At 51.4% G+C, this 27,287-nt stretch overlaps 1 protein-coding gene across 3 annotated transcripts; it reads right to left on the bottom strand.

The window, feature by feature from the left end:
* Positions 1–3,483: 3,483 nt before the first annotated feature.
* On the bottom strand, positions 3,484–26,339 carry llgl2 (LLGL2, scribble cell polarity complex component). Of its 3 annotated transcripts, NM_001015691.1 has the most exon segments (28): positions 3,484–3,955; positions 4,243–4,304; positions 5,023–5,065; positions 5,339–5,389; positions 6,042–6,067; positions 6,233–6,366; positions 6,368–6,386; positions 6,513–6,516; positions 6,519–6,777; positions 6,868–7,034; positions 7,494–7,610; positions 7,733–7,883; positions 8,244–8,382; positions 8,467–8,759; positions 8,856–8,960; positions 9,077–9,230; positions 9,686–9,753; positions 10,422–10,639; positions 10,742–10,899; positions 10,981–11,035; positions 11,116–11,248; positions 12,077–12,239; positions 12,318–12,476; positions 13,916–14,031; positions 14,355–14,436; positions 16,560–16,657; positions 19,002–19,096; positions 26,281–26,339. In NM_001015691.1, coding segments are annotated over 27 exon segments (3,057 nt in total). In that variant the 5' UTR covers positions 19,077–19,096; positions 26,281–26,339; the 3' UTR covers positions 3,484–3,947.
* Positions 26,340–27,287: the final 948 nt, after the last annotated feature.

The following is a 27,287-nucleotide window of genomic DNA, read 5'->3' as shown; positions in this document are numbered from 1 at the left end:
TTCCCTATAAGCGCAGCCCTGCAGAGGGCATTCCCTATAAGCGCAGCCCCTGCAGAGGGCATTCCCTATAAGCGCAGCCCTGCAGAGGCATCCCTATAAGCGCCAGCCCTGCAGAGGCATTCCCTATAAGCGCAGCCCTGCAGAGGCATTCCCTCTAAGCGCAGCCCTGCAGAGGACATCCCTATAAGCGCAGCCCTGCCAGAGGACATATCCCCTGGATAAGCGCAGCCCTGCAGAGGGCATTCCCTATAAGCGCAGCCCTGCAGAGGGCATTCCCTATAAGCGCAGCCCTGCAGAGGCATTCCCTAGAAGCGCAGCCCTTGCAGAGGGCATTCCCTAGAAGCGCAGCCCTGCAGAGGGCATTCCCTAGAAGCGCAGCCCTGCAGAGGGCATTCCCTATAAGCGCAGCCCTGCAGAGGCATTCCCTATAAGCGCAGCCCTGCAGAGGGCATCCCTATAAGCGCAGCCCTGCAGAGGGCATTCCCTATAAGCGCAGCCCTGCAGAGGGCATTCCCTATAAGCGCAGCCTTGCAGAGGCATTCCCTATAAGCGCAGCCTGCAGAGGCATTCCCTATAAGCGCAGCCCTGCCAGAGGGCATTCCCTATAAGCGCAGCCCTGCAGAGGGCATTCCCTCTAAGCGCAGCCCTGCAGAGGACATTCCCTCTAAGTCCCTCTAAGCGCAGCCCTGCAGAGGGCATTCCCTATAATCACAGCCCTGCAGAGGACATTCCTATAAGCGCAGCCCTGCAGAGGGCATTCCCTAGAAGCGCAGCCCTGCAGAGGGCATTCCCTAGAAGCGCAGCCCTGCAGAGGGCATTCCCTAGAAGCGCAGCCCTGCAGAGGGCATTCCCTATAAGCGCAGCCCTGCAGAGGGCATTCCCTCTAATCACAGCCCTGCAGAGGGCATTCCCTCTAAGCGCAGCCCTGCAGAGGGCATTCCCTATAAGCGCAGCCCTGCAGAGGGCATTCCCTATAAGCGCAGCCCTGCAGAGGGCATTCCCTATAAGCGCAGCCCTGCAGAGGGCATTCCCTATAAGCGCAGCCCTGCAGAGGGCATTCCCTATAAGCGCAGCCCTGCAGAGGACATTCCCTCTAAGCGCAGCCCTGCAGAGGGCATTCCCTATAATCACAGCCTTGCAGAGGACATTCCCTATAAGCGCAGCCCTGCAGAGGGCATTCCCTATAAGCGCAGCCCTGCAGAGGACATTCCCTATAAGCGCAGCCCTGCAGAGGGCATTCCCTATAATCACAGCCTTGCAGAGGACATTCCCTATAAGCGCAGCCCTGCAGAGGGCATTCCCTATAAGCGCAGCCCTGCAGAGGACATTCCCTATAAGCGCAGCCCTGCAGAGGACATTCCCTATAAGCGCAGCCCTGCAGAGGGCATTCCCTATAAGCGCAGCCCTGCAGAGGGCATTCCCTATAATCGCAGCCTTGCACAGTGCATTCCCTATAAGCACAGCCCTACACAATGCATTCCATATAATGTACATTCCCTATAATCACAGCCCTGCACAGTGCATTCCCTATAAGCACAGCCCTGCAGAGTGCATTCCCTATAATCACAGCCCTGCACAGTGCATTCCCTATAAGCACAGCCCTGCAGAGTGCATTCCCTATAATCACAGCCCTGCAGAGGGCACTACCCATAAGCACAGAAGCTGCAGATATGTCAGTCCCTCCCTGTATGATTTATCTGTGGGTGTTGCATTTCTTCTGTATATATATGTGCCTTTACCGATGGGCGGGGGTTTGGTTGCTATAATGAATAACCCAATGTACGATTGCAGGGGATTCAGTGCATAACCCCCCCTCTTTATACTGGTTACACTCAGGGGCTCTAGAACATACAGGTTCCCGGCGGCTCCGATTGGATTTCTCTGGTACCAGTGCAGATTTCTAGAAGTGTCCCAGACCTTTCACTTGATCAGCAGTGTTCATTATTACCATAGGCTGGGTTTCAAGTTGTGGATCCTGGCAGGTAAAGGGCCCAAACCCAAGGCAGTTTGGAGGAGGAGCTGCCATATAGTCACTTACAGAATGATGTTTGGCAGGAAAAATACAGAAAGATCCTATTTAGGCCTATAGCTCTCGGGGTTCAAGCTGGAAGATGACAAGTCACCATACATAAAGGGGTTTATAAAGGGTTAATGCACACATACAGTGACGGCTGTTTACAGGACACGGACCTGGCATTTTCCAGCCGGACTGTGCGGCTCGGAGAGGAGTTAGACTTATTCTCAGTGCAAGTGACATTAATGAGTAACTGGAGACAGTAATTAGGGTGCTGCCTCGTTACAGTAAGGAAAAGGCACAGCATTTAAGTGTCACCTTTGGCCAGGCGACCGCACCCAACTGCACGGATTAACTGACAGTCCAGTGACGACTGACACATTATACATTCCAGCCAGATTCCAACCAACCGAATCTGTAAGCAACCTGCCCACATACACTGGGGGTGGGAATACCTGGACCCCAGGCTGGCTTGGTTGGCAGCGGTGTAGCAAGAGGCACACAGGCCTGGGGGGAAATGTCTACTGAGGCCCCAACGAAACAGCCCCCCCAGCCCAATAAATAGTGACTGTCTATGGCACCTTACAGCAGCCCCTCTGGCATTTGCCTGAACCCACAGATTGCCAGTCTGGGCCTGGGTCCTGGCATTCCCAGTACCCAGAGGCCCAAACAGCCCCCCCCCAGCCCAATAAATAGTGACTGTATATGGCATCTTACAGCAGCCCCTCTGGCATTTGCCTGAACCCACAGATTGCCAGTCTGGGCCTGGGTCCTGGCATTCCCAGTACCCAGAGGCACAAACAGCCCCCCCCAGCCCAATAAATAGTGACTATGGCACCTTACAGCAGCCCCTCTGGCATTTGCCTGAACCCACAGATTGCCAGTCTGGGCCTGGGTCCTGGCATTCCCAGTACCCAGAGGCACAAACAGCCCCCCCAGCCCAATAAATAGTGACTATGGCACCTTACAGCAGCCCCTCTGGCATTTGCCTGAACCCACAGATTGCCAGGCTGGGCCTGGGTCCTGGCATTCCCAGTACCCAGAGGCACAAACAGCCCCCCCAGCCCAATAAATAGTGACTATGGCACCTTACAGCAGCCCCTCTGGCATTTGCCTGAACCCACAGATTGCCAGTCTGGGCCTGGGTCCTGGCATTCCCAGTACCCAGAGGCACAAACAGCCCCCCCAGCCCAATAAATAGTGACTATGGCACCTTACAGCAGCCCCTCTGGCATTTGCCTGAACCCACAGATTGCCAGGCTGGGCCTGGGTCCTGGCATTCCCAGTACCCAGAGGCACAAACAGCCCCCCCAGCCCAATAAATAGTGAGTGACTATGGCACCTTACCGCAGCCCCTCTGGCATTTGCAATGGGAGAATCTTCCAGTTGGGTGTAAGACCTTACCCTGCGCAGATTTCGATCGTTTCGGGGCCCACGTTTGTCAGATAAAGTGAATATCAGTGCCCGGGTAAGAGGAAGAATTACATTTATTGGCCACAGAAATGCATAAAGCAACATAATCGATATCTATTATAAAAATATCACCCAATGCATATTGTCAGTACCGTGCCAATTTCCATTAAAATCGTATAAAAACAAAACTGGTGTTAAAATATACCAATAAAATGTAAAACCTCTAAAAACCAAATAAGGTACATAATTTAAAAAAATACAGTCCCATTTTTCATGTGATTGCTTTCCTCCAGTGGTGCCTGCTCTGCACAGGGGGGGTGGGGGGTAAGGCAGTAGTACGATTATCATTAAATAAAAGAACAAATTCCTCTAGGGGGCGCTAAAGGGATGTGCAGGCAGAACAGCACAAGGCACGTGACAGTAAAGTCCTGCGGAGAGGCTCCATTGTGCAATGATCAGTAGTGTCTTGGCACCGGGGGCTTCAGCCCGGAATTTCAGATTCTGTTATTCGGGGAGCATTTCACTCTGCTGTGGAGGAGAGAGGAGAGGAATAGGGTTAAACACAATCGAATGCATCAATAAAACCTGGTCCCAACAAGAAAGCTGCCCAAGCCCAGTCGCCCCAGGTAAAACAGCTCCATTTCTGGGTTGTTCTCTTACCCATGGGCAAGCAGAGGGAGGGGCTTAGATGTCTTACTGCATTGATTCCTATGGACCAGTGAAGGATACAGCCAAAGCCCTATCTACTGGCCAAATGGTAGACATTCTATCCTAGTCTGGCCTCACCCACAGAGGATAATCCGATAATGAAGTACCTGCCCCATTGATCAGTCTGTGTCCAACGCTCATCTGCCGGGAACTCCTTTCGCTGTAGCTTCTGAAACGACAGACGCAGCTTTAATGCAGGGCACAGGGAGGGTAAGCAGCACCCATCCTGGCACAGGTACGGATTGTAAGAAACCATTGGGGTATCCCTGCACCCTGCATTGACTTCCCCACGTGCCAATGAGATTAAACCCAGCCCCAAGACTGTAAGGCAACGCCCTCTTTCTGGCCATTGTGGGAGGAGCTTATTTTCAACCAGCCTGAGAAGATTGGGTAAGGCTGAAACTGCAGGAGGAGCCAATTACACCTTTATATGGATGCCGGTGGGAGGGGGGCATCTGAATACAGACATTAGATAAATATTATAAATCCACAGGAGCAATAGATAAAGTGCAGTGGCCCCTTAAAGCTTTTTTGGGTGGGAGCCAGATTCCTCCTCCTCTTTTGTATAAAATTAATGGTGGTTCGATCACCTGGAAACTGGAAATTTCCCAGAAATTATAAGTGCTAAAAAGGACCATGCTGGAATCATAGCAACCCATTTGCACCATTACCCTGCTTGCCTAGGGAAATAAAGCGATGTGCGATAGGCCCCAGACACAGGATTTGAACCCAGGCCCCCCATGATCTAAAGAAAGTGTTACAGCCCCTCCCACAATCTGCACCATTTAATTCCAGAGAACACATCGATAGAATCTATCCTTCTATGGCCAAAAAAGTGGTAATAACCCCCTGAATTGGAGGGGCTGCCCAACAGTAACTGCACTCACATTCGGGTTCCTTCCAGCGTGCTCTGGATTTCCTTCAGCATCTCTGCAAAGAGAGAAACGGGACAGGCTCAAACTCAGGGAACACCCAGCTGCCCCATGTTCTACTCACTGTGGCCCTAAGGGTCAGTATGGAGTCAAACCAGGGTGTAAAGAGCTGTGATTGGGCCATAACACAAAGGGGAATGATGGGCCATTGGCAGAATGGGGCCAGCCCAGAGGGTGTTGTAAGGAAAGAAGCTTGGAATGCTGCCCCTTCCCAGTTATTCTCCCAGACAATACACAATATGAACACACAGGGGAGAACATCTCTACTTACTCTCGTCATTTAGCAGCGCATGTTCCATCAGTGTCCCCTGGGCCCGCTGGCCTGAAAAATTAGTTGAAGGGTCAGTGCCGGGGTAGGGTGACCCAGCGTGGCAACATAAGTGCGGGGGGTATGGGAAGGGAGTTAGGTTTGGGGTACAGAAAGGAATGGCAGAAATACTTGGGGGGGGGTAGAATACAGAAAAGTAAAGCCACAGGTACATAAGGGGTACAAAAGGGACAGAAAAGGACAAGTCAACCCAGAACATTATTTTTTTGCCTAATAAAAGAAAAACATAATTCTAAGCAATTGTTTGTCCGTGTTTACGTGACAGAAAATCACATGATTTTTCATATTCGGTTTGGCCAGGAGCGTGGATTCTCAATTCAGTGCATCCCTATATATAATGCTATTAGAAGTAGTGTTTGCCTGTCCTTCTCTATTCCCTGCCCCGGGGGCTCTGACTGAAACAATGTAACACAAGGAGCAGCCTGACAGACCTGACTCGATGGAGGAGACTGAGCTTTGCAACATTGTTTCAAAAGTAACAAGCAGGAGTTCAGCCAATGCTGCTTTCAGTAGTAATTACATTTACACATAACTTTGAAAGCACTGACAATTCATATTGGTATTATATTATTAGGCAAACACTTATTTTTGAGGTTGATTTGTCCTTTAAGCAATACGCTTTAGAGAATGCCAGACTGGCCCCTACCTCCTGTGTGGTCCGTCCCAGAAGACCTGCACACAAAGAAAGGAAAACTCTGGTTAATTGGGAAATGGTTCAGTCCGTGTCCCAGCGCATACACAATCAATACACGGCCCAATAGCTGGTGGGACCACAGGCAGGATAATGTTCACGCCTGCTGTTGATTCGTTGGGGGGACCACCCCACTTGACACCCACCTGGACCTGTCAGTTGGTTGGTCAGTGCTGCCCCCCCGCCGTAGCCGCGAGTTACGAGGGGGCTCCGGAGGATCCACTCTGGCACGGGGAGCCACCAACCAGCATGTGGATAGCGAAAACCGTTCCAACTCAGAGGGGGAGATTAGATAAAACCCTTTGAAAATAGTGATGAAATAGTGGGTTAGGAAAGGGCAAGTAGATCAGGTAGCCACAGAATCCCCCACATATAGTTTCCATACCCACTGCTTAGCCAGCGCGGGGGGCCACCCAATGTACTCACCCTGCCCGTGTTTGGTGAAGACACAGGAGGCGATGCCGCTCACATCTTCCTTGCGGATGCAGTCGTACCGGACTTGTGGCTTCAGATGGGGCAGTGACACCACCTGAATATCCCCCAGGTTGGTAAGAATGGTCAGGTGGTTCTCGCTGTGCTCCTCCGACTTGCAGCTACCGTAGGTGCACACCGTCATCTTGCGCACGCGGCAGCCGTCCGTGGCCGTCAGTTTTAGCTTCAGTTTGCTGCTCACTTTGGGCAGAGTAAAGACCTGCAGACAAACAGATGCCATTAGTCACTCACCCCCCCATAAATGGATACTATGGCACCCCTTATCCGAGGCCCCGAACCAAAGCTGCACCTTAAACTGCTCCTCGGAAGTGACCAATAGCTGGTGGCTGCCTTGCATGTCGGGGCTCTTGGAGAGATCGTGAGCTGCCTCTAAGGGTTCTGGGAGAGGAACGCTGTGACCGTCCAGAACCAGGATCCCCACAACCGGAGCCCGGTGCATGAGTTGGATTTCCTTAGCTGCAATAAAAGATCCATTACTGACAATCTGCCCCTGAAAGGGGATCTACACCCAAAAAAGGTAATTCAAATTCACTTTCCAACCTAAATTCAAAGCTATTTGTAACTGCAATTGCTGTGGCAGTGTCTGTCTGTCTGTATTCTCTGCACTGCTGGCTCTGACTCCTGAAGCAATGTAGCAGAAGCCAGCTGACTGACAGATGAGGAGAACTAACTTTTGTTACATTGTTTCAGGAGTCAGAACCAGGGAACAGAAAGGGATGCACAAATACTGCTTTGCAACTGCAATTACATGTACAAATAACTTTGAAACCAAAATGTTTTTCCATTTTATAATGGGAAGTTGCTTAGAATGACATTTTCTTTCATTCTGCAAAACAGTTTGTGGGTGGATAACCCCCAAGACCAGCAACCATCATGACAAGCGAGGGCCAAGGAAACGAATTTCTGCTCACTCACCCTGCGTTGCCGCCACTGCCTCTTCCATTCGGCGCTCTGTGGGTGGCACCCGCAAAGAGAACGCATACACTGTGCCGCCATTTGTCCCCGCCCAGAGGGAAGGCGTGTGCCTAGAGCCTGGCAAGAGAGATTGGCATTAGTAAGAACAGTTGAAAAGAAGTTCAGAACTAATGAAAACCCAGGTCCCAAGATTATGTCCCATCTATGGTGCGAAGCCAGCACCCTCTAGGGTAACTCACTGTCCCTCAGGTAGGTGTCGGCAAAGTACAATGTGCGCACGAATCCGGTGAAGGAATCCTCAGCCGAGCGGGCCTCTATCCGCCTCTGCACGGGGGCCAGTTCCATCTCTTGCAGAGCTTCCTGCTCAAATCGAGCATTGGCCTCTTGCACCTATCAGGGAACAGAGATGGGGCATAAAGCAAAGAGTCCCTTGTATCTTCCCAAACCACGAGTTGCCTGGGATTCCCTGGTTATTAACGCAATGGTATAGTCATAGGCAACCCATATCCTCAGTCTAGCCTGGGTCAGGAACATAGAACTCTTACACTCAAACATACTGTATAGAGCAGAACATAATCCTATGGCTCTTTAAAAAGGCAGAAGGTGATTGGAACCCTTTATTGCCCTATGTTTTGGGGTACCCATCCCACAAGGCTGAATCTCCGTGATTCAGAAATGTGGGGCAACCCTGGAGCTGGTGGGGAGCAAAACAGAGCTTAGTTACCCGCCCTCACAAAAGTGCCAGCTCACCCTATCAGGCCCTGGTCTTCTCTTGTTGACTTGACTCCTCCTAATGCGGCGGAATGACTGACGCAAAGATTTCTTCAGAGATTTAACCCGTGACAGGGGACCCTCCAACGCCATTTGGTCACTGGCATGTAACGTGCACCTGTGAGCAAAGACACAGTTGAGCTAATCTTGACCTACTAGCCCAGCTCTGTGCTCTTTTTTTTTTAATTTTTTTATCACTTACTTGGCCATTACTTGGCGCTTCTGCTGAAAGTCGTACAAGCCGAAGCCATGGCTGGTACCAAAGGCCAACAGCCGCCACTCAGAGTGCAGGGCCAGGGAAGTAACAGCAGCAGGGGGCTGGCACTGCACCAGGGCAAATGGCTGGAACCCCGGTGGAAAGCGGACAGGGTCCTCCCGAGCATGGAGCCGTTCGTGGCCCTTCCAGCGGTAGCCTTCTTGTTCCTGAAGGAGGTCTACTAAGGTCTCGTCCACCACATGCTCTGCAGCTTCATCATTCAGCTCCATAACCAGAACCTGATCAGGGGTGAGATACATTGTCATAAGGGAACCCCTGGCAGTAGGAACTTAATTGCACAAAGCTGGTGGCACCGTAAGCTCCTCCTCACTGACCTGTCCAGCCGTGCCAGCCACAGAGAGGTAACCACTGTATTTGCACATGTAAATCTTCTGTATGCCCAGCCTGGGGTCATCACTGTAAGGGTCAAAGGAGCCAACCTGCAAAAGGGAAAAGAGATATAGAAGAGAGAACCCACAACCCACGGACATATCCCTGAGACTGCTGGGTACACTGGAGCATACTGGGTGGCTAAGTTGAAGAGATGGACACTCACTTTCCTCAGTGGAGGCCACTCTTCCTCCTCATTGGAGTTGACATTGTCGTTGTGGTCCGACTCGGTCTGGAAGACACTCACTGTGCTCATCTTGTACATTAGCTGAAGGCAAATGCCGGAGGCATCCCAGAAGCGCACAGTGCCATCCTCATGTCTGGGAAAGAAAAACAGACCCCAGAGGCACTTACTTACCAGATGCCATGGCACGGCATATACACTGCCCACTTCCAGGCTGGCCATAAACCCATGGAATAAATGTCCGGAATTCCACCTCAATTACATTGGTTTATATATGTTTCTAGGAAACAGATGGCGCTAGGTGGGCAGCACTACTGAATAAAAGTAGATTTAATGTGCCGTTTGTGTTGCTGACCTACAACATTAATGTTTAACTCTGCAAACGGTTCAAGCAGCCCGTAGCCTTGTACTGGCACAGATGCTTCTGTTTGCCATAGGCTTGGACTTAGCCCTCTGGGCACTATAGTGTCTTATCTGTCAGGCAAAAGGAAAACACCGGGGATAGGAAAGAGACTACAACTCTCAGCATCGGCTACAGCCAGTAATGAGGGTTACAGCTTAGTAACAGGACTTACTCTTTGTAGGACTCACCCAGTAAGAAGCAGGTCCCTCTGAGGGGGCGCAGGAGCCAAATTGACGCCACCATCAATGGGCCACGGCTGCAGCGAGAGAAGACAAAACTGTGTGAGAAGCTGGAAGTTCCATAATGAGTCCTACTAGCTATTTAGATCTACCAACTGGAGCAATACATCTTCCCACTATTATTAATAAAGGACTCTAAAACCTTAACTAAAGGTCCCCATACACGGGCCGATTCTAGCTGCCGATATGGGTCCCTTAGACAGATTCGGCAGCTAATCGGCCCGTGTATGGGAACTACCGACGGGCCTGCCCGACCGATATCTGCCCTGAAATTGGGCAGATCTCGATCGGGCAGGTTAGAAAATCTAGTCAGATCGGGGACCACATTGGCTCGTTGATGCCGTCCCCGGACCGACTTTGCCTATACCCGTCATTATAATTCGATCGTTTGGCCCCGATATTGCCCACCCGTAGGTGGGGATATCGGGAAAAGATCCGCTCGCTTGGCGACATCGCCAAGCGAGTGGATCTTAAGGTGTATGGGGACCTTAAGGAAAGTGGAGGTGCACAAACCTGGGGTAAAAGGTTAGCCAACCTACAACCCCTCACTGAAAACTAAAATTCATTTGATGTAGAAGAAATGGTATTTGGCCAAATTGCATTACCCAATCAATCTATATTTTTGTCTGGGTTAGTGGAAGCAAGCAAGCTGTGGTGCCAAGTGCAGGCCCCGGGGGAACCGTACCATGTTAGAGTACTGAGTGTTCTGCTTCCTCCCCGCGCTGATTATCCGCTCCCATAGCTTCAAGGGGATGGAGGAGATGTGATGGGAGCAGGTAATGGCTGAACAATGGAGGGAGATGAGGTAGGGGCACTGGATCACTGGCCAGCCGGGGCTCTGCAGGTCGATCATCACCAACTCCTCTTCTACCAGCACCAGCAGGGCCCGCGGGTCATCGTACTCTGGGGAGGGAGAATAATGCCCATGTAACTGATAATGAAACTCTATAGCGGTGATACTATGGGCACAGCCAGAATCCTTACTATAATGCGCCGCTCACCCACCTGCTGAGGGATCCGGGTTGGCAATAACTACGTGGTCAATGATCCGAGAGGTAAAGTCAAAAGCAGTCTGCTGGTTCCCATGTACCACGGATATGATGTGCCTGTCCCCATAGCTGGCCATGGGCATCCCTCCTTGGAACACCACGTACGGAGACCGGCTGTCGGAGGTTTAACAGAGTTAGGATTGAGCGCAGAATAGGGTCAGGCACTAGTACAACCCTAAATACCCTTAAACTCACCTTCTGCGCGTGGTGTGCCAGGTTATTTTACTGATTGCCTTGCAGCGGAAGGGACCTTGGGCACAGAACAGACATATTAGAGCCCCTTCTCCTCCCAGCTTAACCCACCCCTCAGCATAAAGTCACCCAGCTCACCGTATGGCACTTTGCTCTCCTTGGGAGAAACCTGTACTAGCTCATTTGAGACCTCCCATTGGTTGTAGCCCCCATCGCTGTGACAGCTGACTATCTGCTTCCCATCGCGGCACCAGAAAACGTTCTCTAGTTGCTAACAGGAAATAAGGGGTTAAATGTCCATTATCAACAAGACATGCAAAATATAATAAATTATACAGAAATATACAGAGAAGGGATTTGCTCATACTGTACTGTCTAAGGGAAACACTATGGCACCTCCTACCCATATGTATAAATACAAATATACAGAGAAGGAATGTTCTGGGCACACAATAAGCTGTACCCCCATACTGTACTGTCTAAGGGAAACTCTATGGCACCTCCTACCCATATGTATAAATACAAATATACAGAGAGGGAATGTTCTGGGCACACAATAAGCTGTACCCCCATACTGTACTGTCTAAGGGAAACACTATGGCACCCCCTACCCATATGTATAAATACAAATATACAGAGAAGGAATGTTCTGGGCACACAATAAGCTGTACCCCCATACTGTACTGTCTAAGGGAAACACTATGGCACCTCCTGCCCATATGTATAAATACAAATATACAGAGAAGGAATGTTCTGGGCACACAATAAGCTGTACCCCCATACTGTACTGTCTAAGGGAAACACTATGGCACCCCCTACCCATATGTATAAATACAAATATACAGAGAAGGAATGTTCTGGGCACACAATAAGCTGTACCCTCATACTGTACTGTCTAAGGGAAACACTATGGCACCCCCTACCCATATGTATAAATACAAATATACAGAGAAGGAATGTTCCGGGCACACAATAAGCTGTACCCCTATACTGTACTGTCTAAGGGAAACACTATGGCACCTCCTACCCATATGTATAAATACAAATATAATTTTAATTGCACCTATACAGAGAAGGAAAGTTCCTGAGCGGCTGTTACCTGTTTGCCCAGAAAATATTGCACGCTGCGTCCCTTTACCAAGTCCCACGTCACCATCATTCCGCGGCTGTAACCAATCAAAAGCTGGTCTGGATTGCGGGGATTCTCCTGCAAGGCCTCCACAGACTCAAACGCTCTCCTGCTGCTGTACTCGTCAGGCAGACTGCAGGAGGGAGAATCTGCTTAACTGTTTGGGTCGAAACGGTTGTACAACAAAGGGTGTAAAACAAAGGTTTCTTACCCTTGAAGAGCCGCTTCATGCCCCACTGTCTTCTCTTCTAGCACCCGCAGAGATGGCAGCTCGAGAATGAACACACTGCCCCCCTCGGTGCCCACGTACAGCTTCTCCCCCGAGGAGTGCGGCAACAGCACCTTGATCTGCGTCACGCTCGGAGGAGACCTGCCCATTAAAGAGAAGGGATGAGCCATTACCCAATAGAAGTAGATGAGACTGTTCTGACCAACTGCTGAATAGAAGAGGTAGAGTGTAAGCTCTTTTGGGCAGGGCTCCCTTCACCTCTTGTATCGGTTACTGATTGCTTTATATGTTACTCTGTATGTCCAATGTATGAAACCCACTTATTGTACAGCGCTGGGGGATATGTTGGCGCTTTATAAATACATGTTAATAATAATGTAGATTGTAAGCTCTTTTGGGCAGGGCTCTCTTCCCCTCCTGTATCGGTTACTGATTGCTTTATATGTTACTCCTTGTAGAGTGTAAGCTCTTTTGGGCAGGGCTCTCTCTTTACCTCTTGTATCGGTTACTGATTGCTTTATATGTTACTCCTTGTAGATTGTAAGCTCTTTTGGGCGGGGCTCTCTTCCCCTCTTGTATAGGTTACTGATTGCTTTATATGTTACTCCTTGTAGAGTGTAAGCTCTTTTGGGCAGGGCTCTCTTCACCCCTTGTATCGGTTATTGGTTGCTTTATATGTTACTCCTTGTAGAGTGTAAGCTCTTTTGGGCAGGGCTCTCTTCACCTCTTGTATCGGTTATTGGTTGCTTTATATGTTACTCCTTGTAGAGTGTAAGCTCTTTTGGGCAGGGCTCCCTTCCCCTCCTGTATCGGTTACTGATTGCTTTATATGTTACTCCTTGTAGAGTGTAAGCTCTTTTGGGCAGGGCTCCCTTCCCCTCCTGTATCGGTTATTGGTTGCTTTATATGTTACTCCTTGTAGAGTGTAAGCTCTTTTGGGCAGGGCTCTCTTCACCTCTTGTATCGGTTATTGGTTGCTTTATATGTTACTCCTTGTAGAGTGTAAGCTCTTTTGGGCAGGGCTCTCTTCCCCTCCTGTATCGGTTACTGATTGCTTTATATGTTACTCTGTATGCCCAATGTATGTAACCCACTTATTGTACAGCGCTGTGGGATATGTTGGCGCTTTATAAATACATGTTAATAATAATGTAGAGTGTAAGCTCTTCTGGGCAGGGCTCCCTTTACCCCTTGTATCGGTTACTGATTGCTTTATATGTTACTCCTTGTAGAGTGTAAGCTCTTTTGGGCAGGGCTCTCTTCACCTCTTGTATCGGTTACTGATTGCTTTATATGTTACTCCTTGTAGAGTGTAAGCTCTTTTGGGCAGGGCTCTCTTCCCCTCCTGTATCGGTTACTGATTGCTTTATATGTTACTCCTTGTAGAGTGTAAGCTCTTTTGGGCAGGGCTCTCTTCCCCTCCTGTATCGGTTATTGATTGCTTTATATGTTACTCTGTATGTCCAGTGTATGAAACCCACTTATTGTACAGCGCTGCGGGATATGTTGGCACTTTATAAATACATGTTATTAATAATAATAATAATAATAATAATGGTACCAACTATAATGGCACTTACCCAGGGGGGCCACGTAGGGTGAATTTCTTCTCTTCCTGCAGTTCTGAGACCCCGTCGTGATGCGGAAATGACCACAGGTGGAGGCTGTTGTCATCGAGGACGGTGACGAGTTGGCACTGAGAAACAGGAAGAGTTTGAATCAAAAAGCTGGGCCTACACAGCTCGAAGAGGCGGCCATCGCAAAGACACGGCCATCGCACAGAGGCGGCCATCGCACAGAGGCGGCCATCGCACAGAGGCGGCCATCGCACAGAGGCGGCCATCGCACAGAGGCGGCCATCGCACAGAGGCGGCCATCGCACAGAGGCGCCCATCGCACAGAGGCGGCCATCGCACAGAGACGGCCATCGCACAGAGACGGCCATCGCACAGAGACGGCCACCGCACCAACACGCCCACAGCACCGACACGCCCACAGCACAGACACGCCCATCTTTACCTGGTCTGGGATGAAGCTGATCTTTGTCACAGAGTTATTCTCATCATGGAGACCCATAAATTCCACCCCTGGGGAGCCATATCTGCAGGGAAGGGATATTAAGGAGAAATACATCTATCCCTGCCAGACAGCCTTAAGAGAGATAATCTGGGCCATAAAACCCAAAACAAACATCCCCTGTCACTCTTCCCATCTCTGTGACAGACGTGGGACAACCTGGGATTACTGAATGGAGATAACATCAAACAGGTTCATGGATCTTTGAATCTGTGTGACATGGGTGGGCCGGCCTCAGGGGCTTAGCTGGGCTGCACTTAGTCCGTTAATTGCCAGGTTATAGCCGGACTGTAGGTTACAACAATGGATATGAAATTGGCTGAAAGCCTTAATGGCAGTCACAGAAATGCAGAGTAATACGGACAGGTGACTACAAGGCTGCTCCTATGTGTAATATCTGCAAAACCACTGTGGCACAGATCCCATCCCATACCCTGGCTGAGATTCTAGCTATCTGTATAACAGAGCATTCTGTCACAGTGGCACAGATCCTATCTGATCCCCCCATTGTAAGCAGCAGTCCTGCCCTGCTTTATGGCTGAGATTCTAGTTATCTGTATAACAGAGCATTCTGTCACAGTGGCACAGATCCTATCTGATCCCCCCCATTGTAAGCAGCAGTCCTGCCCTGCTTTATGGCTGAGATTCTAGCTATCTGTATAACAGAGCATTCTGTCACAGTGGTACAGATCCTATCTGATCCCCCCATTGTAAGCAGCAGTCCTGCCCTGCTTTATGGCTGAGATTCTAGCTATCTGTATAACAGAGCATTCTGTCACAGTGGCACAGATCCTATCTGATCCCCCCATTGTAAGCAGCAGTCCTGCCCTGCTTTATGGCTGAGATTCTAGCTATCTGTATAACAGAGCATTCTGTCACAGTGGCACAGATCCTATCTGATCCCCCCATTGTAAGCAGCAGTCCTGCCCTGCTTTATGGCTGAGATTCTAGCTATCTGTATAACAGAGCATTCTGTCACAGTGGCACAGATCCTATCTGATCCCCCCATTGTAAGCAGCAGTCCTGCCCTGCTTTATGGCTGAGATTCTAGCTATCTGTATAACAGAGCATTCTGTCACAGTGGCACAGATCCTATCTGATCCCCCCATTGTAAGCAGCAGTCCTGCCCTGCTTTATGGCTGAGATTCTAGCTATCTGTATAACAGAGCATTCTGTCACAGTGGCAGAGATCTTATCTGATCCCCCCCCCATTGTAAGCAGCAGTCCTGCCCTGCTTTATGGCTGAGATTCTAGCAGAGCATTCTGTCACACATCGTAAACCATTGCTTATATCACTGCAGGATATTGAGGCTTTGATTGGATTGAGTTCAGAAAGCTTTTCAAATACGCACTAATTATAAAGAAGAAAAATGAAACAGCCGTTGAATGTCTCCTTGCAAATATATATAAAAGTTATAGAAGGGATGGGATTTTTCCTGATGACACAGAGATGTGCAACAGGGTGGATATTTCAGGTTGTGTAACTAAAAGGATTAGCTAAATTACTGTGACAAACAGGAATTGGTTCTTTAATCCTCAAAAGTGTGTGCAATAAATGTATTGAAATGGAACACAATACACGGGCATGGCACAGAGATACAGTGGCCGATAGTGGGAATAACATTGTACAGGGCAGGAGGAGAGAAAAATAAACAGAAGGTAGAAGGACAGAAGGGGTAGTTGGCCTGTACCATCTCCCCTGATGCCAGTTACACAAATAGTTCCGGGGGGGGAATGCCCGAGGCAGGGATGATGCTGAGCAGAGTGGGCTACTACATCAGGGAATGCGGGGGGAGCATCAGTATGGAGCAAGGAGAAAGTACAAACTCACACAGGGAGCATGCCGCAGCCTGCACAGGAACGGCCTACCCCGTACAGCACCAGCCCGTGTCACTTACAGCCTGGCCCGTGGCCAGAAGCCAATATGGAACAAACTGCAGTGTAAACACAAGGGTGGAAGGGGGGTCAGATGTTCAGCTAAAGTACAACCCACCTCACTGCACTGATAATGAAGTTGCTCTCAGTTTTCCATACGGCTCCAGCAACGGACGGGCGATAAAGAGCTGTGCCAATACCTGCTTCCCTATAAATACGGCTCAACGCCTGCCTCCTTGTATTCTAACCGTCAGCTGCACTAATAAAGGATACACTTTGAGGGCTCCGGAACGAGTTCCAATCGCCATGAGGCTAAGGCAGTCACTGTACCCCAAAGCGCTGGGCTGGTGGGGGAATCCATGTTCCACTGTCTGGAGGGGGGACAGAAAGAGAGATAAACATAGCAGAACATTCATTTATCTTTATCTCCACAGATAAGCAACACAGGGGCCTTCCAGCTGCTAAACTATAAACACTAACTGGTCCAGAACCAAAGCTACTGCTGGGAGTTGTAGTTGAATGGCATCGGTGGTGATGTTGCCCATAACAACCAATTAGATCTTTGCTTTTGTTTTCTAAAGGTGGCCATACATGGTGCAATCCACTCGTTTGGCGAGGTCACCAAAGGAGCACATCATCTCCCAATATGGCCACCTACGGGGGGCAATATCGGGCTAATTCGATTGTTTAGCCCTAGGGCAGAAGGATCAAATTCAAACAGCGGGTTTATGGGCCTTCGGACCGCATCAATGTGGTCCCCAATCTGATGGGAAAATCAAATCTGCCCATTTGAGATCTGGGCAATTTTAGGCCAGATATCGGTCAGTTAGGCCCATCAGGGGACCCATACACGTGGAGATAAGCTGCTGAATCGATCTTAGGGACCCAAATCAACCTGTGTATGGCCACCTTAACTTGTAGGTGACCATTCAAATCTAATTGCTGATTGGTTGCTATGGGCAACATCACCAGTGATGCTGGCTTACACTTTATAATAAATATGTACTTGTTACCAGGGGGCAAGTGACCTTTGGCATTACTACACTACCCGTGGTGCCAGCTTACCGCCTATTTGTGTTGTTGATGCAGGAAAGTCTGTATTCCCAGCCGTGACGTGACCCTCCCAGCGATACCCAGCACACCCATGTGAAACTACTCACCTTCTGGCATTTTTATCATTTCACATCTAAATGCGAACAGTTGTGACTGCTGAGAGAAGAATGTCTAGTTCTGCAGCATGACAGCACGGCATTGCGCAAGCACCAAAGCAGTGGGGAGGATAAATAAGCAGGGACAGAACTAGGGGGAAGGCAGAGGAGGGACGTACCCCCACGTGCAACTGGAGGGGGATCAGCAGAGCCGCACAGGGAGACTGTCAGGAACAGGAAGGAGTGGAAAGCAGCAGGGGGCAGGCAAGCGCTGGGTGGCATGTAGTGGGCAGCTCCTTGGCTTGGCACTGTAATTAGGGCTCTGCCAGCCCATATATTTTGCTGAATGTGCACAGTAAAATAAAGTACAGCCTATTCAGGCCACAATTACTTTAGGAACAGCACACTAAATCCAAGTTCCCATGTCGGAATACTAGTAAGGGTAAGAGTTGCCTGTGCCCATGTTGCCTACTCTCTATTTAGCACACAGCCTGCTCTTCTATTACCCCAAACCTGCCCTTTATTTGTGCTCCTAAACCTGTCAAGCTGGTTTCCAGCCTGAACTTGATTCCTGCCTGGCAGTGTAACCCATTCTCTCTTGGCACAGCCAATCTCTGCACATACTACACTGGAAGGTATGAGAGACGGGTCAGCCACACAGTGTGCTTGGCGCCATGACAGAACCGATGCAGCAAGGGCACCCAGTGACGTACAGCAGAACCCATTCTGTTACCTGGCTTTACTGCCCAAGTATTTGAGTTCGCAGCAATATGAGCATCTGGTGTATAATCTGGTGTTGGAGTCAGTATCTCCTGCTGCACACCAGGCTGTCCGCTCTTTGTAGGGATTGTTATCCCAGGTAAGAATATGATGGAGAGCCAGTCCTGCCCGGGCAAGCAAGGGGCCCCCCTGCAGGGATATAGCAGGGTGCTTATGGTATCACTCAGCAGGGGACTAACACATTGCAGAGCAGCTACATGGAAAGTTTAACTTAACTTTTAGTATAATACAGAATATCCTATTCCTAGCAACTCTGCAACTGGTCTTTGTTCGTTTCTTATTGTTTTTGAATGATTTGCCTTCCTCTTCTACATCTTTCCAGATTTCAAACAGGGGGTCACTGACCCCGGCAGTCAAAGACCAATAGGTTTTTGACTGCTCGGGTCAGTGACCCCCTGTTTGAAATCTGGAAAGATGTAGAAAAGGACGGCAAATCCTGCTCCATGAGGCTATAATTGTATTGTTATTATTGCTTTTTATTACTTATCTCTGCTATTCTCTGCTATTCATATTCCAGTCTCTCATTCAAACCCCTGCCTGGTTGCTAGGTTAAATATGAACCTAGCAACCAGAGAGATGCTGAAATACTAAACCATAGAGATGCTAAACGAAAAGCTAAATAACTGAAAAACCACAAAAAATAAAAGTGAAGACCAACAGCAAACTATCTCAGAATATCAGTCTACGTCATACTAAAAGTTTATTTAAAGGTAAACTACCCCTTTTTAGTGATTGGGTGACAGTCCCAACAGGGAACGGAGTCCTTCTCTGCAGGTCTCCGACTCACCTTGTTAAACTGGAAAAGGTCCCGTTTCAGCCGCTCCCTCACAGAATCATGGCCGGAGCGAAGGAAGCGCTTCATCTCCGCGGCTCCTCAGCACCCTGTAAGGCAGAAAGGGAACATTCAGTGCCAAACCCGGGAGAGTACGTAGGGGTAGCAGGCAGGGCTATCCAGGAGAGTCAGGCCATGTACACCTAGCAATGTCAGCCCAAGGCCCCCTAGCTCCATAAGACAAGCCCCCCCCCCCCTAGCTCCATAAGGCAAGGACCCCCTAGGCCCATAAGGCAAGGGCCACCTACCCACATAAGGCAAGGCCCCCTAGCCCCATAAGGCAAGGACCCCCTAGCCCCATAAGGCAAGGCCCCCTAGCCCCATAATGCAAGGCCCCCTAGCCCATAAAGGCAAGGCCCCCTAGCTCCATAAGGCAAGGCCCCTAGCTCCATAAGGCAAGGCCCCCTAGCTCCATAAGGCAAGGACCCCCAGCTCCATAAGGCAAGGACCCCCTAGCCCCATAAGGCAAGGCCCCCTAGCCCCATAATGCAAGGCCCCCTAGCCCCCATAAGGCAAGGCCCCCTAGCCCCATAAGGCAAGGCCCCCTAGCTCCATAAGGCAAGGCCCCCTAGCCCCATAAGGCAAGGCCCCCTAGCCCCATAAGGCAAGGCCCCCTAGCCCCATAAGGCAAGGACCCCCTAGCTCCATAAGGCAAGGCCCCCTAGCTCCATAAGGCAAGGCCCCCTAGCTCCATAAGGCAGGCCCCTAAGCCCCATAAGGCAAGGCCCCCTAGCTCCATAAGGCAAGGACCCCCTAGCCCCATAAGGCAAGGCCCCCTAGCTCCATAAGGCAAGGACCCCCTAGCTCCATAAGGCAAGGACCCCCTAGCCCCATAAGGCAAGGCCCCCTAGCCCCATAAGGCAAGGCCCCCTAGCCCCATAAGGCAAGGCCCCCTAGCCCCATAAGGCAAGGACCCCCTAGCTCCATAAGGCAAGGCCCCCCTACACCCAGGAGAACATAAAGCAATAGTAGCATTAGAAGGCAGTAGGTGGGTGGCCCGGTGTGGCCCCTGGTGCAGGCAACGAGCAGAAGTCCTACCTGATAAAGGGAAAGACTCCCACTCCTATAGGGAAAGTGTCCCGCCACAGACAAATATACACATACGTACACTCTAAATAACAGGGAAATTATCGGCAGCTCACTGACATCATGCAAACAAGCCCAGGGCCCATTAATCTTTAACCCGCACTGAGCAGCCCGGCCGGGACCTTTACCCAAGCTGGAGATGAGGGCAGGAGAGACGGCGGAAGCAGCACTTGCTTTACTATCCCCATTGGTTACAGGTCTGGGTCAATAACCCTACAAGCCAGAAGCTGGCCATTAGGGGGCGCTAAGGCAGACATGGCACATACATACATCTGCCCACAGCGGCCAACAGGAGAAGCACGGGGCGTACGTGTGCAACAGGCCTATATATAGGAACTTCATGGGAAGCCGCCGTCCTGCAGGGACCGGCAACAAAGCGCCTGTCGGAAAGGAAAAGCCGCCGCCGCACTCCGACTGGGATTTAAAGGGACACTATGCCCTTTACACTTGCCTTTGTAACATGTTTCTGTTTTACTCATCTCTGAGCTGCACCAGAGAGTTGTATGTGCCTGGATATAACCAACATTCATAGGGTTGCCTGGCTAAGCTTCATTATGTATCACTGTTAATTAATCCTTAATTAGGAACCCCAAATACCCAGTTACTGCTCATACAAGAGTGACATGTATAAAATCCAGCAGCCTTGCCTGGGCCACATTCCCACAGACACAGGGCAGGGAGTTGCTATGAGAGGAGAGTGCAAGCAGTGAGTGGCAGGCAGCCAGATCCTCACAGGGGTTTCTGGGTGTGTGACTGACTCGGCCCTTTCCCATCAGCTACACCCAGAGCCTATGTGTCCTACAGAGCCGCATCCGCTACTGCCCATCAGGGGACTTACAGCAGGGAGAGGGGACCTCTGGCAGGAGAAAGATGGCCAGCCGTCCTATCCCACGCGGGCCAGCCGCTCTATCCCATAACAAACCTCCCCTTTAAGGCTGTACTTATAGTAACCAGCACAGCAGTGTCCCCAAGGAATGCTCAAAGTAACCAGCACAGCAGTGTCCCCGAGGAATGCTCAAAGTAACCAGCACAGCAGTGTCCCCGAGGAATGCTCAAAGTAACCAGCACAACAGTGTCCCCGAGGAATGCTCAAAGTAACCAGCACAGCAGTGTCCCCAAGGAAGGCTCAAAGTAACCAGCACAGCAGTGTCCCCAAGGAAGGCTCAAAGTAACCAGCACAGCAGTGTCCCCAAGGAATGCTCAAAGTAACCAGCACAGCAGTGTCCCCAAGGAAGGCTCAAAGTAACCAGCACAGCAGTGTCCCCGAGGAAGGCTCAAAGTAACCAGCACAGCAGTGTCCCCGAGGAAGGCTCAAAGTAACCAGCACAGCAGTGTCCCCGAGGAAGGCTCAAAGTAACCAGCACAGCAGTGTCCCCAAGGAATGCTCAAAGTAACCAGCACAGCAGTGTCCCCAAGGAAGGCTCAAAGTAACCAGCACAGCAGTGTCCCCGAGGAATTCTCAAAGTAACCAGCACAGCAGTGTCCCCATTGGCACCTACATGCCCACACACCTGCCCCCATTGGCACCTACATGCCCACACACCTGCCCCCATTGGCACCTACATGCCCACACACCTGCCCCAATTGGCACCTACATGCCCACACACCTGCCCCCATTGGCACCTACATGCCCACACACCTGCCCCATTGGCACCTACATGCCCACCACACCTTCCCCCACTGACACCTACATGCCCCACACACCTGCCCCCATTGGCACCTACATGCCCACACACACCTGCCCCCAATTGGCACCTACATGCCCACACACCTGCCCCCATTGGCACCTACATGCCCACACACCTGCCCCCATTGGCACCTACATGCCCACACACCTTCCCCCACTGACACCTACATGCCCACACACCTGCCCCCATTGGCACCTACATGCCCACACACCTGCCCCCATTGGCACCTACATGCCCACACACCTGCCCCCATTGGCACCTACATGCCCACACACCTGCCCCCATTGGCACCTACATGCCCACACACCTGCCCCCATTGGCACCTACATGCCCACACACCTGCCCCCATTGGCACCTACATGCCCACACACCTGCCCCCATTGGCACCTACATGCTCAAAGTAACCAGCACAGCAGTGTCCCCAAGGAATGCTCAAAGTAACCAGCACAGCAGTGTCCCCAAGGAAGGCTCCAAAGTAACCAGCACAGCAGTGTCCCCGAGGAAGGGCCAAAGTAACCAGCACAGCAGTGTCCCCGAGGAAGGCTCAAAGTAACCAGCACAGCAGTGTCCCCGAGGAAGGCTCAAAGTAACCAGCACAGCAGTGTCCCCGAGGAAGGCTCAAGTAACCAGCACAGCAGTGTCCCCAAGGAATGCTCAAAGTAACCAGCACAGCAGTGTCCCCAAGGAAGGCTCAAAGTAAACCAGCACAGCAGTGTCCCCGAGGAATTCTCAAAGTAACCAGCACAGCAGTGTCCCCAGAGGGAAGGCTCAAAGTAACCAGCACAGCAGTGTCCCCGAGGAAGGCTCAAAGTAACCAGCACAGCAGTGTCCCCGAGGAATGCTCAAAGCAACCAGCACAGCAGTGTCCCCGAGGAAGGCTCAAAGTAACCAGCACAGCAGTGTCCCCAAGGAAGGCTCAAAGTAACCAGCACAGCAGTGTCCCCAAGGAAGGCTCAAAGTAACCAGCACAGCAGTGTCCCCAAGGAAGGCTCAAAGTAACCAGCACAGCAGTGTCCCCAAGGAAGGCTCAAAGTAACCAGCACAGCAGTGTCCCCAAGGAAGGCTCAAAGTAACCAGCACAGCAGTGTCCCCAAGGAAGGCTCAAAGTAACCAGCAGAGCAGTGTCCCCGAGGAAGGCTCAAAGTAACCAGCACAGCAGTGTCCCCGAGGAAGGCTCAAAGTAACCAGCACAGCAGTGTCCCCGAGGAAGGCTCAAAGTAACCAGCACAGCAGTGTCCCCAAGGAAGGCTCAAAGTAACCAGCCCCAGGCCAACCAGCAGTGTCCCCGAGGAAGGCTCAAAGTAACCAACACAGCAGTGTCCCCAAGGAATGCTCAAAGCAACCAGCACAGCAGTGTCCCCAAGGAAGGCTCAAAGCAACCAGCACAGCAGTGTCCCCAAGGAAGGCTCAAAGTAACCAGCACAGCAGTGTCCCAAGGAAGGCTCAAAGTAACCAGCACAGCAGTGTCCCCAAGGAAGGCTCAAAGTAACCAGCACAGCAGTGTCCCCGAGGAATGCTCAAAGCAACCAGCACAGCAGTGTCCCCGAGGAAGGCTCAAAGTAACCAGCACAGCAGTGTCCCCAAGGAAGGCTCAAAGTAACCAGCACAGCAGTGTCCCCAAGGACTCCCTTCCAGGGGCTGAACTAAAACGTTTGCTTTTGAGAGCAGGAAAGAACAGACGCCCGGCCTCCCACTTCAAAGGACAGTCAGCAGAACTGTGACATTTTAGCTCACAAATACATTTTACTGTAATGTCATGCACAGTTTGGGAGCCAATTTCTTCTTGCCGATATCCAGTATGCAACTGGTTGCTAGGGTTGAGCGATCTAAGCAACAGGGTATTTTTTTTGAATGTGAGAAAAGACTAAATCAGAAAGGGCAACTCCCGGTATCCCTGGGCAGGGAGGGACTGCAGGTGCCCCACAAGGGTAATTTTATTAATTTAGCCTTTAAAAGGGCATTCTACACGCAGGGCCAATATATGGAATATATGAACGCCCCCCGGCACGTTCCCACGTGGGGCAACTCATACACTGGCTGCCATATTGCATAGCACCCCCATTACCAACTCCCCCCCAGCCCCAGCAAGCAGCAGCCATAAGGGTGAAGACACACAGAGCTACTAGTAGCAGCTACTTGTCACAGCTACTAAAACAGACAGTGCTGATCATTTACTGATAATTGTCTCTGTGTGTGTTTAGCAGAGGGAATTCTCAGTATTGTCTAGCGTTAAGTAGCCATTAAAAAGTAGCTGCTACTAAGACTCTGTGCTTCTCTCAGCAGGGGAACACACTGAGCAGTGAGACAAAGGCGCTGCCCCACCACATAACATTTCCCACAGCGAGACACTCACATATCCTGGACACACAGTCACACCCACCCGGCACTCTCACACCTTCTGTATCACACACCCCACCCACTGCTGCCTCTGCCCCAACTACAACTCTCACTGCCCAACAGTCCTTGGAAGCAAATGAGGGACACAGGTTTGATAGCCGTGGGCAATAAGCCTGAAGCGCTCAACTGGTCCATTCACCGGCTTTGCAACCCTCATACAGAAAGTACCCGGCAATACCCCCAAGTACTCCTACAGTTCCATCAGCCTGTTCCCCTGCCCCCATTGGCACCTACATGCCCACACACCTGCCCCCATTGGCACCTACATGCCCACACACCTGCCCCCATTGGCACCTACATGCCCACACACCTGCCCCCATTGACACATGCCACCCATGCCCATGCCCACACACTGCCCCCATTGGCACCTACATGCCACACGCCCCATGGCACCTACATGCCACACACCTGCCCCCATTGGCACCTACATGCCCACACACCTGCCCCATTGGCACCTACATGCCCACAGCCCTTTGGCACCTACATGCCCACACACCTGCCCCATTTGGCACCTACATGCCCACACACCTGCCCCCATTGGCACCTACATGCCCACACCTACATGCCCACACACCTGCCCCCATTGGCACCTACATGCCCACACACCTGCCCCCATTGGCACCTACATGCCCACACACCTGCCCAATTGGCACCTACATGCCCACACACCTGCCCCACCCCACACCGCCCATTGGCACCTACATGCCACACACCTGCCCCCATTGGCACCTACATGCCCACACACCTGCCCCATTGGCACCTACATGCCCACACACCCCCCACCTACATGCCACACACCTGCCCCATGGCACCTACATGCCCACACACCTGCCCCTTGGCACCTACATGCCCACACACCTGCCCCCATTGGCACCTACATGCCCACACACCTGCCCCACACCTACATGCCCACACACCTGCCCCATTGGCACCTACATGCCACACACCTGCCCCTTGGCACTTGCCCCCATTGACACCTACATGCCCACACACCTGCCCCCATTGGCACCTACATGCCCACAACTGCCCCCATTGGCCCCACATGCCCACACACCTGCCCCCATTGGCACCTACATGCCCACACACCTGCCCCCATTGGCACCTACATGCCACCACCTGCCCACTGCCCACACACCTGCCCCCATTGGCACCTACATGCCCACACACCTGCCCCATTGGCACCTACATGCCCACACACCTGCCCCATTGGCACCTACATGCCCACACACCTGCCCCATTGGCACCTACATGCCACACACCTGCCCCCATTGGCACCTACATGCCCCACACCTACCCCCATTGGCACCTACATGCCCACACACCTGCCCCCATTGGCACCTATATGCCCACACACCTGCCCCCATTGGCACCTACATGCCCACACACCTGCCCCCATTGGCACCTACATGCCACACACCTGCCCCCATTGGCACCTACATGCCCACACACCTGCCCCATTGGCACCTACATGCCCACACACCTGCCCCCATTGGCACCTACATGCCCACACACCTGCCCCCATTGGCACCTACATGCCCACACACCTGCCCCCATTGGCACCTACATGCCCACACACCTTCCCCCACTGACACCTACATGCCCACACACCTGCCCCCATTGGCACCTACATGCCCACACACCTGCCCCCATTGGCACCTACATGCCCACACACCTGCCCCCATTGGCACCTACATGCCCACACACCTGCCCCCATTGGCACCTACATGCCCACACACCAGCTCACCTGTAGGCCCATACAGGTACCACATACACAGAACAAGCCCCCCACACACCTACAGGCCCAGCCACCTGGCAGCCATATCCTGTACACCTGTAGCCCCGCCCACCTGTAGGCATATGCACCTGTACCCACAAGCCTCTCTCAGCTCAGCCTATCGGGACACACTGTACATCCGCTGCCGGAGCCACCTCACTGCCCCCCAGGTGCACCTGCACACACCCCCCTGGCGGTAAGGGCAAACACTGCAAGGCAACGCCCCCTCCCCCGTACTGAGAGAGCCGTACAGCCCCAAGCCCGCACAGACCCGCCGCCCTGCCCTCACCTGAGCTATTGTGTCCGGTAATTCCCTGGCACCGAGTCCCACGGGAGGCACTAGGGCCGCAACTGCTTCCTGGTTCCTCCACAGGGGAGGGCCGGCTCATTTACTATGCCTGACGCCTTGGAAACGACTGACAAATCAGCGCTGAGCCCTGAGCAAACAGGCCCCGCCTACACTGCCACGTGACAAACCAGCTGCCAAACCACGCCCTCTTCATGAATAATATATAACCCGCCGCAGCGTTCCGCCCCTGATCGCTCCGCATACCTGGCACACCTGTGTTGCACATAGACCCGCCCGTAACATTCCGCGCTAGGATTAAATAGTCCCTGACTGTGAGACGGATATGGGATAGCGGCTAGAGTGGCATATACACTGTATGTATGTGTTACTGGCTCTTTTTTTATTAAACGTACATAGTGATTTCTTCCACTTGGTATATGGTGTCACTTTATATGGGCACAGAACCCCTCAGTGACTGCTAATATCCTTATCATTTACAGTAGGGGGTACATTATCCCTTATAATACATGAGTGATACTCAGAGTTCCCTGTATAACTCAGCCTGCAGCCTTGTGCCTTTATATGGGGGGCACAGAACCCCTCAGTGACTGCTAATATCCTTATCATTTACAGTAGGGGGTACATTATCCCTTATAATACATGAGTGATACTCAGAGTTCCCTGTATAACTCAGCCTGCAGCCTTGTGCCTTTATATGGGGGGCACAGAACCCCTCAGTGACTGCTAATATCCTTATCATTTACAGTAGGGGGTACATTATCCCTTATAATACATGAGTGATACTCAGAGTTCCCTGTATAACTCAGCCTGCAGCCTTGTGCCTTTATATGGGCACAGAACCCCTCAGTGGCTGTTAATATCCTTATCATTTACAGTAGGGGGTACATTATCCCTTATAATACATGAGTGATACTCAGAGTTCCCTGTATAACTCAGCCTGCAGCCTTGTGCCTTTATATGGGGGGCACAGAACCCCTCAGTGACTG

The sequence above is a fragment of the Xenopus tropicalis genome, chromosome 10 (assembly GCF_000004195.4).
Source record: "Xenopus tropicalis strain Nigerian chromosome 10, UCB_Xtro_10.0, whole genome shotgun sequence".
Lineage (NCBI taxonomy): Eukaryota > Metazoa > Chordata > Amphibia > Anura > Pipidae > Xenopus > Xenopus tropicalis.
This window is presented reverse-complemented; position numbering and strand designations above follow the sequence as displayed.